This window comes from Chinchilla lanigera, unplaced genomic scaffold, assembly GCF_000276665.1.
Source record: "Chinchilla lanigera isolate Chin_1 unplaced genomic scaffold, ChiLan1.0 scaffold00061, whole genome shotgun sequence".
Classification (NCBI taxonomy): domain Eukaryota; kingdom Metazoa; phylum Chordata; class Mammalia; order Rodentia; family Chinchillidae; genus Chinchilla; species Chinchilla lanigera.
The window spans coordinates 9,040,906-9,054,391 of NW_004955462.1; the positions used below are offsets into that span (position 1 = coordinate 9,040,906).

The 13,486-nt window shown below is 37.1% G+C and overlaps 1 protein-coding gene across 1 annotated transcript in view; it reads right to left on the minus strand.

Annotated features, from left to right (window-relative positions):
- The window catches only part of Dcaf6 (DDB1 and CUL4 associated factor 6), a gene marked incomplete in the record, with an annotated part of 140,272 nt that overhangs the window by 4,196 nt on the left and 122,590 nt on the right, over positions 1-13,486 (minus strand). The window contains 4 exon segments of the mRNA XM_013521421.1: positions 2,523-2,628; positions 4,647-4,735; positions 5,963-6,119; positions 7,865-8,003. Coding sequence (XP_013376875.1) covers positions 2,523-2,628; positions 4,647-4,735; positions 5,963-6,119; positions 7,865-8,003 — 491 coding nt within the window.

Consider the following 13,486-nt stretch of genomic DNA (forward strand, 5'->3'; position numbering starts at 1 on the left):
TGGTTAGTGGCTGGGAGCTTAGTTTGATGGCGGCCTCTGTAACCAGTTCGCCACAGAGAAACTATACCTATCTAGAGCTCCACATGCCGAGGTCCAGGGCTATGAAGGGCAGAACGGTCAAGAAAAAATGTACAATTTTAGAAGACATGTTCATATGTTTGAACTCTATCCTAAGAACATGAAGAGGCACAGAAGAATTTTAAGGAGGGGAGGAACGTGCTCAGATTCTAAAATATCCTAGACATCAGCTTCCAAGCCCTTCCTTCCCTTCCATTTACAGTAACACATTCAAGTCATTAATGACATGTGAGCCTCTGGCTATCAGATCTCAAACTGGATGACGATTCAGCCGACCAGTATGTACCAGTCCTGACATCCCAGGCCTGGTTTCCAAAGCAGTTCAAAGCTTTTAGGTGTCAGAACTGCCTGCACATCCCAAGAAGCGGCCTAGACTGGAAGTCTCTAGCGCAGTATTTATCCAATACAGTAATTTAGGTAGATTTTTAAAATACAGAAGATCATATCCTATTCAGACGACACTGAGTCAGAATTAGGGGATGGAACCAGGTATTGGTAATTTTAACTGTCAACCCCAAGAGGTAATTTGAAGAAGACTCCACTAAAAATCGCAGGCTTAGTAGGAAGGAGCTGTCTCATTTAATTCCTTGAACTTCCTAAGAAGCAATGTGGAGTAATAAACACGCGGAGGCAGTCTGTGGTTAGGAGGTGCTTATGTGACCAAGGTCCAAGCCTAACTCCCCAGATTACGTATATATTACTGTACTTGGGAAGAGGCGAGGGAAGGCGTGGTTGACTAGCTGGGTGTGGCGGCACATGCTTGTAGTCCCAACACTCTGAGGCTAAGGAAGGAGGTTCCCAAGTTCAGGCCCCAATTTAACAAGACCCTGTCTCAAAAATAAATAAATAAATAAATAAATAAAATGGGCTGGGAAGGGAGCTTAGTGCAGAAGTGCTGGGATCAATCCTCTGTGCTGGAAGACAAAAGGAAAGAAAACAGAGTGGCTGACTGACTGGTCTATCAAATCACTAGGTGTTGTATGGACAAAGCACAAACATAAATTCTTGGGCATCTCATTCTAGTTTTTGCTAAGAGAAGCAAGATGAGCTGACCAGACCCACTTGAAATTATCTATCTAGCTGTGATTAATGGCGAAAGGAAATGGGATCTGTACAGTATAGAACACCTTATTTACCCTAAAACCAAAATGGACAGTAGCTAACAAACCATTCTCACATTAACATCTGTTTACCAGATTCCTGCGTCCTGCACAAGTGGAAAGAGAATTCATTTTCTTTAGGAAAATGTAAGGGGCTGACCACCACACAGATTGCAAGGGCAAGTGTATTTGAGAGTAATAGTCAACAAATGTTTTCCTTGACCTACAGAATGCTGTCTTCTCAAATCTAAAATACAAGTGGATGGATATTCAGGGTTATTCACTCATTACTGACAAAAATGGACCAAAGGATGTTACAGTGATTAGTTTAATAAAACAGGAGCCCAAAGAGGCACTGCAAAAATATTTTGTTAGCTGCTAACATTTTTGTTTACATTCCTCGTTTTGCCCATTTGAAATTTTTCTTTTTTCTCAGTAATAGTGAATATGTACAATTTCAGGATATTTTTTCCTCTCTTAATTACCAACATATAGGGCTTCTTTCAATTTTTCAAATACACAATACAGTCTCAGCCTAGACAAACGTTGTATGCTGCTTACTTTGCTTGAATATTTCTCTCTCCATTCCTCACTCTTTCTGAGGTGATATTTAATGCACTACTTATTCAGACTTCCGTGATAAGTAGAAGTTATATGAACAAAAAGTTAGGATGGAAGGGCAGCAGCACACTTATGAAAAACTTGAAGTGGAAGAGTTTGGTGTATACCCCAGATTCAAAGGGGGTGAGTAGGGGCAGTGGTAACAGGTAGGAAAGAATGCAGGAAATGAACCAGAAAAGCAGTCTGAGATCAGATCATCCAGAGGCTTGCATGTCATTAATGACTTGAATGTATTACTGCAAGTGAAATTTATATATCAAATGGAAGCAAAGGCTTGGAAGCCGGTTTCAAGTTCACATCTTGACATTTATCAGGTGTGTGACCTGGTATTAAAAACAATCCACTTTGTAAAGCGTTGGAATTAAATGAGGATATATGTTTATGAAATGACTAGTGCAATACTTGATGTACTGTGGGTTCTCTATGACGGTGGTTGTCATTAATAAAAAATAATACCCAATGTACAAAAAAAATTATGAATCAGTGAAGTGGTACGGTCTGTACTCGGAGAAAAAAAGGAAAGCCGATAAAAGTTATCAAGTGACTGTCTTTTCATTTTTACCATTTTCAACAAATTTAGTTTATGAAGAAGTAAGCCACTGTGCTAATGTCAAGTGCTCACAAGCGTCCTAGTTCAGACGTTCAGGTGCTTCTTTCATTTCTTGACATTAAGGAACGGATATGAAACAACCCTGACTGTTCGAGTCCGCTGCACACTCTTACCCGCGCGGATATGATTCAGTGACGCCAGCATCCTCAGCATGAAAGAGGCTGGAACAGTGATGGTGTTTCTAGTCTCTTCCAGCATGAGTTCGTTTCGAGTTATAACCTACAGGCAAGTTAAGCAATCAGGTCAAAAATCACAGAGTCATTTTATTTTTTCCTTGAAGATTATAAAAACAAAACCTAGCAGATTCTAGGAAAAATTACTTCCTTATATGGGTGATGTCTGTATTTCTGCTTTATGGCTACTCAATACCAAATAGTTACTTTATCTTACATTTAAAGGAAGACTGGAAGATACTACTTCTCATCAACTGGTAGAAGGGCAAGAATTAAATTTAGCTTTTATTTGTAGCAGTTTATCTCAGAGCAGTCTACTTTGTGTGGCTCTCTTTTTTTCTCTATTGTGATACTTTCAATAACGTAATGTTCATTTGTTATCCCTAGGTAACTTTTTTTACGGGGTCTTTTCCAGACAGCGTCTCGCTATGCAGTTCAGGCTGGACTTGAGCTCACTTTGTAGCCCAGGCTGATCTCGAACTTGCAATGATCCTCCTGCCTCAGCCTCCTGAGTGCTGGGATTACAGGCATGTGCCACCACACCTGGCCCCTGGGTCACTTTGATCCCTTGAGAAGATGCTACTTGGTGGCAAAGTAGTCTTGATAGCTAAACTTCTGGGCAAGACTTAGAAATAAACAGACTCTTAAGTACTTATTAAATATTCATGAAATCCTAAGGACCACACATGTAATCATGAGCAAAGGTACAAAGAAAGAGAAATAGTAAAATGTATGGCAAAAGAAAAACAGAGAGAGAGACAGAGAGACAGAGAGGCAGACAGGCAAGCATAAGAGGAAAAGGAAAATCACAGTTTAGTTTTCCAATGATGACAATTAATGCCCAACTCATCCGGGTACCCACTGGCCTCTACAGTCTTGTCCTACCTATCTTTTCAGTCTGTCTGAACTATAGTACTTTTGAACGTGCGCTCTAAGACTCCAGGCACACTGGCGGTGCTTTTACCTTACGACTCAGCACACGCTGATGCCTCTGTCTCAAAAGTTCCTGCGCTCCCTCTCCGCCTGGTGAACTATTTCATTACTTCTCAAACATCAGTCAGATTCTTATTTCCTTGAAAACACCTCCTCATCCCATCTGCCCCACTTAGCAGCACAACTGTCCCTGTGTGCATGCTTGCAGAGCACGATCCCTCTCTGATCCCATAGCTCTAGCTGTCTGTCTGTGTGGCTTTCCTCCTAGCACGTGAGTTCTGAGGCTATGTCTTTTTAAACTCAGCACTGAGTCTGACCAGCGGGTTTTACAATGATTAAGTGTTTTACAATCTCCATTACATGCATGAAAGAAAGCCTGTGACTGTGGCACGGAACATCAACCTTGGCTGAGGAGGGGTTTTCCAGGTTGCAAGGTTTTCAGGTTGCAGAACAGACCCTCGTTTTACTAAAAAATCAGGTGGACACCCACCAACAAGAACCCTGGTGGAAATTGGAAAGTGTTTTGTTTTCTTGAAACAGGGTAGCCCAGGTTGGCCTCAACTTTTTGGCAGTCCTCCTGCTTCTGCCTCCCGAATGCTGGGATTACAGACATGCAGCACCACGTCAGTCTCCTATTATCCACATTCTCTCTCCCAATTCTGTAGGAAATCTAGGGCTTCACAGAACTCAGTGTGAAAACCTCTGTTTCGGAAAGAAGCTAATACAGTGATAATTGCTTATTCTGCTACTGACTGATACTAAAGCACAAAGCCCCCTTTCCTCCTTAAGAAAAACCCAAAGCAGAAAATGGCTGTATGATGATTACGGGGGATCACTCGTGGTAAAACTATTTTCTTAAAAGAAATTTTTATGATTTTTAAAATTATACTAAGCACAAAACTTTTTCTTAAAACACAAAGTATCTGGTATTACTAATAATAACTAGTGAGATACTGTCTTGACTTTACCTCTCTAGTATTATAGGCATGTTTTAAATTTTCTTTCTTCTATGATTTTATCTCCTAAGTGTATTAGCTTTTTTTTATGTTACCAATAATAAACTAATTTTTCTTTGGATATTTTAGGAAAAAACTGAAACATGGTCTGTAATAAGTATAATAAAAATCTTACTTCATCAGCCAGTTTTCGATTAAAAAACCTTGATTCCTCTAGTGGTGACCAGATCTTTATGTCATAATCTATGCCAGATGAGGCTAGAACTAGAAATGAAATTTATGTATTAATATAAAACTTAGAAATAGGCAATTAATTCAAGACACAATACATATATCAAACATGTATGTATATATACTGGAAATTTCATCAGGAATGAAAATTTTAAACTATATATGTAATTAAGAATATTATTCTGAGCCGAGCATGGTGGTACATACCTGTAATCAGCATTTTGGGTAGCTGAGGCAGGAAGACTGCAAGTTTGAATTCAGCCTGAGCAACTTAGAGAGAAACACACACACACACACACACACACACACACACACACACAGAGACATGAAAGGGGTTTGGGGTATAGCTCAGTGCAAAGACCCTGGGTTCAATCCCCACTATTAAAAAAAAGAGAGAGAAAATATTTTTAATATTTAAAGATTTCCTGAAAGTAACCTAGAACTTAACTTTAAGATCATCTTTTAAAAATTTTGTTTTGTTTTCTTTTTTTGAGACAGCATAGGGCAGGTTGGCCTCAATCTTTTGGAGATCCTCCTGCATCAGCCTCCTGAATGCTGGGATTACAGATATGTGCCACCACATCTGGCTCAGAACCATCTTGAAGTGACTGAAATGTCTGACTTATTCATTTTTCTGAGGTACGTGGCACTTTAAAGCAGAAAGCAAAAGCAAGACAGTGTTCTTTCATTCTGATAATTTAGGTATGTGAAGACTCTTAAAAGACTTAGAAGTTCACTTTGGATAAGTGAGTTCAGTCATGCTAAACCTTTTATAGCTGATAAAACTTGGAAGCAGGGGCTGGGGATTTAGCTCAGCAGCACAGCGCCTGCCTGCCAAGCGTGAGGTTGTGAGTTCGATTCCCGGTACCGGAAAACAAACAAACAAACAAAAAACCTTGGAAGCAATATCAGAAGAAGAAACTCTTTATTTCCTTAGCCCTTCTGCTAAAAGCAGATTCTTTGTAAACCCAGGCAGAGTTATAATTGACATAGTGGTATTTAGGATAAATTGGACAATGTTTTGTTTTGTTTTGAGACAGGGTCTTGCTATATGTAGTTCGGGCTGGCCCTGCACTCAGCCCAGGGTGGCCTTGAACTTGGGGCAATCCTCCTGTCTCAGCCTCCCAAATGCTAGGATTATAGATGTGTACCACCATACCTCGCTTGGATTATCCTTACAATAGTAATAACTAGAAAAATATTGGAGCTGATGAATCACACAAACCACTTCTAGCCCTTGTCTATGAAATACCGTCTTACTTGGGTCAAATGGATGTGGCTGTAGACAGTTCACCACGTGATTATCCGCTTCCAGAAGCATCAAGTGTTCGGCAGTGTGCCGATCCCAGATGAAGATATGGCCACAGTCAGAGCCGCTCATTACGAAGTTAGCACCCCAGAAATTGGCTTCTTTTATCTGTTTTTAAAAAAGCAAATTATAAGAAAATTCAAATCAGTTATTAAATACCAAGCCTTTTTCTAACATTTAAAACAGTGGCTTAGAAAATAAGAAAGTTAAAAACTGAAGGTCTTTGTTTTCCAGTATCTTAAAATCATGACAGATTGATCAGCACAGATAACACGAAGAATTAAAAAGCTGCCTCTGAGAACAGAGACTGCAGTTTGTTTGACGCCATATTTACAGTGCCTGAAACAGTATGTGGCCTACAGTAGGCACGCAACCTTTAAATGAATAAATAGAATTTCTGGGCTTTGACAGTATCAGTGATATGCCTGTAAGCCCAGCAACTCGGGAGGCTGAGGCAGGAGGATTGCAAATTCAAGGTCAACCCAGGCAACTTAACAAGACCCTGTCTCAAAATAAAAAGGCCTGGGGATAGAGCTCAGTGGCAGACCTTTGGTTCAACACCTAGTACCACTCATACATACACTAAGAAAGGAAATTATATATAAATTAAACTTTCCAAATATATACCTGAACTTTCCAGATACCCTATTTCAGATTTATAAGATGAATTAATAAAAAACTGTTTTTTCTATTTTGCCAAAAGACCAATTTTTTCATTTATTAGAAGCTCACACATCAAGAAGGAAAGAGATAAAACGTATTGCTTTAGTGAAGCAATGAAACAAAGCAGTATGATAGGCCAGGATTGTCAGATGAGATTTTTAACAGACACATATGAATGAACCATCACAAAACCTCTGTACTTCTGATCAGGGCTTAAACTCATTTTGTCTACAGGTGCTACACTGCCGTTTTTGATGCTCCCATGGGAGACAGGAGCTGGCTCTGTTGTCACTTGCTCTATCTACCTGACTTCTTTTTCTCCTGTCCCTTTTAATTATTTTCATCTAAAAACATAACCAGAAAAATACGCAAAATGTAAATTGGCTGCTCCTACTATTAATGAGTATCTTTTCTAAAAATGACTAAAATGGTACTACGGATGGACAGCAAATTAATGGTACTACGGATGGACAGCAAATTAATTCCCCACCTCAAAGTTAAGTTTCTAGGCTCTGCAGAAAGCAGCCTAAAATGGGTAACAATGAATATATGAGAACACCTTCTAGATAAGAATGGTTCAGAGTAACAGATACAATGATCCTGAGAGATTTTATTACTAAATAATATTGCATGAGGTACAGAGGTCTATGGATTTTAAAAACTAGAACAGATCTTATGAGATAAACTGGTCTATTCTTCATACTTCATAGATGAGGAAATGAAAGCCTAGAGAGATAAAGTGACTACAATAAAATTTCTCTTGTCAATCTTAAGAGGGTTATAATTAAAATAGTCTGTATTTTGTAGTCAACCTGAATTTTGTAAATCCAAATCCTTATTTCCAAAATTTACAAAGGATGGTAATACGAGCTTAAAAAAAAATCTAGTAACTACATAGGTAGACAAGTGTCAAAGAGAAAAAGAAAAGTAAAGCAATGGTTATTTGAATAAGTTACAAAAATTTTTTGAAAACCTACACACATTTTTGTTCAGTAAAATTGTTTTTATAAAAATAATGATCTTTCACATTATTATAGGTCTAAAAGAACCACGTTGAAACAGAGAACTGTGAGGGTTCAATAATGTTATTTTACAAACCATACGGCAATATGAAAAGATAATCATTATAGAAAAAACATTTATACGATGAAGCGGCAATTTCACCCAAGAATGCCATGAGCATTTGGTACCATTGTCCTGGAGTTGCGATGACCCTTATAAACCATCTTTACTAGTGGCCTTCTAATGTTCAAGGAATCCAATTCTTCCATTTCTTTCCTTTCTTTTCTCCGCCGGAAGAACTCCTGAATACGGGCAACAGCAGAGCGTCTATGTATTCCACATTAAAACAAAAAGCAAAAACAAATAAAAAGCATTCACAAGGCATTCCAGAATGACATGGAGGAACTTTAAAATTCACTGTCTACAATATATTTAAATACATTATTCAATAAAGCACCCCAACCAAAAGCAAAAAAAAGCAGACACAGTGAGAGTACATCAGACTAGTTGAGTTACTACAACAAAATATTTTAGTTCAGAGATCACTTAGAAATTTGATACTGATTGAAAAAGTACAGAAAGTAGCATGCAGCACACTGGTTTTTAAAGGGCTATTTTATAAAATCATAAGACAGACAAAATTCATACTCAACTTCACTACACATAAATCCTGCTTAATGTTCTTTATTCTCGTCATATTAGAAAGAGGTCTAAACAGAAATCAAAAGAAACTACAGGCAACGTATTACAGCACAGGACAAACTAACATTTTGAGATTTTATTTAAAACACTGTTTAGAGACGTCAAGAAAAAGTCAAGAAATATTAACATATAAGGACTAAAACAAGGACCTTCAAATAGCATCTGTTCTATGTAGACTCCATATGGGGAGTAGAAATTTAGAGGTAATGAGGTAGATTTTACCCTCCTACGTAACAGAACTGGGGATTCAAGAATAAAGGACTCTTGTACTAATAAATAAATAAACTAAACATTATACTAAAAAAAGAATACTCCTTTAAAACTGATTTTATAATGAAATTTCTAACACATGATATTCATTAATTTTGAAGTTTAAATTTATTACGTAAAACACATTTTGACATACATTCACGAGAAACCCATGGTATTTAAAGTCGACAATTTAGTCAGAAAAACAAACCACATAGCAGTTAATATAGAACAGATCAATTATGTTCTGTAAGATGATGAGCCTCACTAGTAATAAAATGAAAACATGAAGTTGTTCTCTTTTTATGTTTAGCAGATTGAAAGGATTTTCTGTCAATCAGAGTGGCAAGCATTTAGAGAAAGATGCAATATGGGTAGGAGTTTAAACACGATTCCACATATATTAAAAAAGCACCTTCTTCTATAATAAACCTTTCACTGAAGTACAACACATAAGTGGGAAGATACAAAATCATAAGGTATTAGGTCAGTACGTGTCACAAACGGACAGGTCTATCTAACCAACACCATTATTGATGAAAAGCATAAGCCGTATTGTAAAACTTTCTTTCGTATTCCCCATTCCTAGCATTTCGTGCCCCTATATGGAAACCAATTTTCTGACTTCTGGTAACATGAAGTAATTCTGCTTGCTTATGAACTTTTAATTAAATGGAATCATACAACATATATTTCTTGAAGTCCAGCTTTAGCTCAACACTGTAAGATTTATCAGTATTACCGTATTTAGCTATAGTTCCTATTTGCTATATTATTTTGCATAAAGATAATTTATCTGTTCTATTGTTGGTGGGCAATAGGCTGTTTAGAGTTTCTAATTAGTAAAATAGGGATACTGTCAGTATTTGGTAATACCTTTTGGTGAACATATGTACATTTTTATGTTGGGTATACACCTATCTGAGGATTAGACCACAGTATGTACATAATGTTCACCTTTACTAGATAAGCCAAAACAGTTTCCTGAAGTGGCTATACAAGTTTATACTCCCACCAGCAATATATTAGAGTTCAATACATTTTTGAGAAATTAAATAACATATAATTTAAAACATGTATAAGCTTTGGGGGCTGGAGGCGTAGCTCAGTGGTAGAGCATTTCACTACCATGCATGAGGCCCAGGGCTTGAGTCCCAGCTCCACAAAAACATGTATAAGGTTCGAGTCAACAATTCTATATTTTAAAAAATTTTTCCTGAAAAAGTTAAATATACAAATATGCAAATGTATTTTGTTTTGGGCCATGCATGGTAGTACACCCCTATAGTCCCAGCACTTGGGAAGAAGGTGGGAGGGCTAAAAGTTCGGCTAGCCTGGGCTATAAAGCAAGACCTTGTCTCACACAGAACAAAACCAAACCTCCCAAAAATCAAAAACACACCTTTTTTTTTTTTTTTTCTTTTTACACCATAGTACTGGAATTAACAAAGATTAGAAATAATCTAAATGTTCAGAGAGAACAGGTAAAATAAATTATGACATATGCATACAATATAAAATTTACCATTAAAAAGAATAAGGAAGATTCATAAATACTGTATGAAAGATATCAGCATTTTACTGCCGAATCTAAAACGCAAGTTACAGAATAAGTCATAGGAAACAATGTCTACATGCATAAAGGGCATCTGAGAAGATACTGAATTATTAATAAAATAAAAATTGATATAACTACATAACAATTATGCACTCCCATGTTTATAATAAAATATTTTTTTCATAAAATACAGTAATATACAACTCTAAGTTATCAGGCTAAAGTGTTTTAAAACCTTCCAGAGCTGGGGATGTAGCTCACTGGCAGAACACCTGCCTAGCATGGAGGAAATCCACAGTTCATTCTCCAGTACCCCCAGCACACTTTTTTCTATGTTAAGTACGAGGTGTATTGAAAAGTAGGGTGTGTACGTTTCTAAAAAAATGTAACAATAAAAGGCATATTGCTATTAACCTCCCTCAAAATATTCCTCACCTTGCTTCTAGCACACTTCTGCTGTTCTTGACACTCTCTGAAGCAGTTCTGGAAGTCATCTTTCATATTTTTAGTTCACTATCTTGATTGCTTTGATGTCCTGAATCGATTTCAAATACTGAGCTTTCATGGTCATTTTGACTTTGAACCAGAAGCAGCAGGGTGCCAGATCTGGCAAAGGAGGTGGAGGAGGACACACTATAATGTTTCTTCGGGCCCGCCTTTCTGTTGGACGGTACTAGGCGGCAGCAGTCACTGTACTTTTGGTCACATCATATAATAATAAAGACACTCATGAAAGAGGACTTCTGAATTGCCTCACAAAGTGGCAAGAAGGATGGGATAAGTGTGTCCAAAGCCAGGGGGAGTATTTTAAGGGGGAATGATGACAATATGCCTTTTACTGTAGTAAATTCATTTTTAAATAGTCATTACGTATTTCAATCACACCTTACATTTCTAAAGACAAAAATGAGTCACGGCTATGTTTTTAAGTTAGAAACTTCCAGATAAAAATCTGACAATGGGAATGTGTGAGAGGTCAAATCCTCTCAAGAGAGACATAATATGTTAGATCTCACTTTTTTTAAAAGTGGAAGAAAAGAGAAAAGAACATGGCAAATTAGTTAAAAGTTACTGGGGGCCTCAGAGTATAGCTCAGTGGCACAGTGTGTGCTTACCACGTGTGAGGCTCTAGGTCTGATCCCCAGCACAAAAAACAAGAGCCCAACTAAAAAAAAAAAAAACTCTTTAGCTGAGAAAGTAAAGAGCAAACTAACTTCATTATCAATGAATTAACTTCACTGGTAAGCCAAAGATCTAAAAGCTATAAATGGAACAAGAACTATGTGACAAGTTAAGAATTTAGATGGCAGCTCAAATCATTTAAAACAAGAAAGGTGGACAAAACTGAGGCTATATTAGTAATAAAGTGGTAATAATTAAGAACTAGAACTATACCAACGTGGAAGTGTTCATTTAAAAATCTCTATAAACTTTTTTTTTTTTTTTTTTTTGAGACAGTGTGTCACTATGTAGTTCAGGGTGGCCTTGAACTTACTTATGTAGCCTGGGCTGGCCTCAAACTCACAGCAAGCCTCCTGCCTCAGCCTCCCGAGTGCTGGGATTACAGGTGTGAGCCACCACTCCCAGCAGCTTGCTCTATAAACTGGTCTAATTTACTACTGAATATCTGTTTAGCTTAATCATAAAGAATTTTTTTTTTTTTTTTTTTGGTTTTGCTCCGGTACCAGGAACCGAACTCACGACCTTGGGCTTGCCAGGCAGGTGCTTTGCCGCTGAGCTAAATCCCCAGCCCCAATCATAAAGAATTATTTAAAAACCTGGACCTCAAATTATGTAGTCTGTTTTGCAGTTTTAGACTAAAAAAAATATAAAAACTAAATCATTTACCTTGATCCCACTGTAACAAAAATTACTGAAGAGGAGAAAAAGCTTCACATGCATAAATTTCAAATTAGAAGACAAAATGACAAGCAGATTTTTTTTTTTTTTTTTTTTTTGGTACCGGGAATCAAATTCAGGACCTTGTGCTTGCCAGGCAGGCGCTTGTGCTGGACAGTAGATGTTATAACTCTATATAAGTATGTCACTCAGCTAGCAGTTCTGAAAAAACAGAATGCACTAGAAATCACTGTCCCAGAGGATGTTTAACAGGAACACCAAAAGACTACAGATTATTGCAACTAATAAATTTGTACCATATCATTTTATAAATGGATCAAATTAAAATTAAAATGATATACACATATGAAGAAAACCAATGAACAAATATTTATTAAAAGCCTACTATTTGGAAGTTTTTTGAGAATATTTTCTTTTCCCTTTATAGTGGTAGGGATTGAAACCACAGCCCTGAACATGCTAGGCAACCACTCTACCACTTAGTTATATCCCCAGCCTCGGTTATTAATTCTTTTACAGCATGTTACACTCATTTGACACACAATGTAAAATTCATAAAGAAGCCAAGCATGATGACACATGCCTATAACCTCATCTACTTTAGAGGCTGAGGCAGGAGGATCTCAAGTTCAAGGCTAGACGGAGCAATCTAACAATACCCCATTAATTAAAGGGGCTAGGGATGCACTTCAGTGCTCCAGTGGTTGCCTACCAGAGGCGAGGTTCTGGGTTCCAAGCACAGAACCACAAAACAAATAAGTACTTTTTAAGAAATTTCAACAGTTCAATAAGAATGGGAATGTTTTGGAATTTAAGACTAAAGTAATAGCAACAAAGAGTCTAAATCCCCCCTTCTGGAGAAAAAAGGAGAACAGGGGAAAAAACAAAGCAAAACAACAACAAAATGCAACAGAACAGTTAGAAGTAAAAACTTGGAAACAAATATAAATACAGCTGTTATAATCAATTCAAATAGACCAGAGGCTGTTCAGAAAACATCTAAAAGCATGAGAACGAGGCAAGGTTTCATGCAGAAAGATCTTGAGTAAATACCAATCAAATTTTAAAAGGTGACACAGACACAGTAATCAAAGCAGATGAAGATCAAAAAGCAGCATTAAGGATGGGGGATTATTGTATAATGTAAATTCAATTCACTAGGAAGATGTAACAGTGTGACATATATGACCCAATAAAAATAGCCTCAAAATGCATTTAAAAAGATAAATGATAGAACTGGGGGAATTAGACAAATCCACTATTATAATGGAGATATAAAGACGTCCCTCCCACCATAAGTTGACACAAAAAAAATTACGATTAACATATGGTCAATATAAAATTGTACATTCAACAACTGTATTATTTTCAAGCACACACAAAACATTTACAAATTTACCATGTACAAGGCCACAAAGTCAGTTTCTACAAAGTTGAAAGG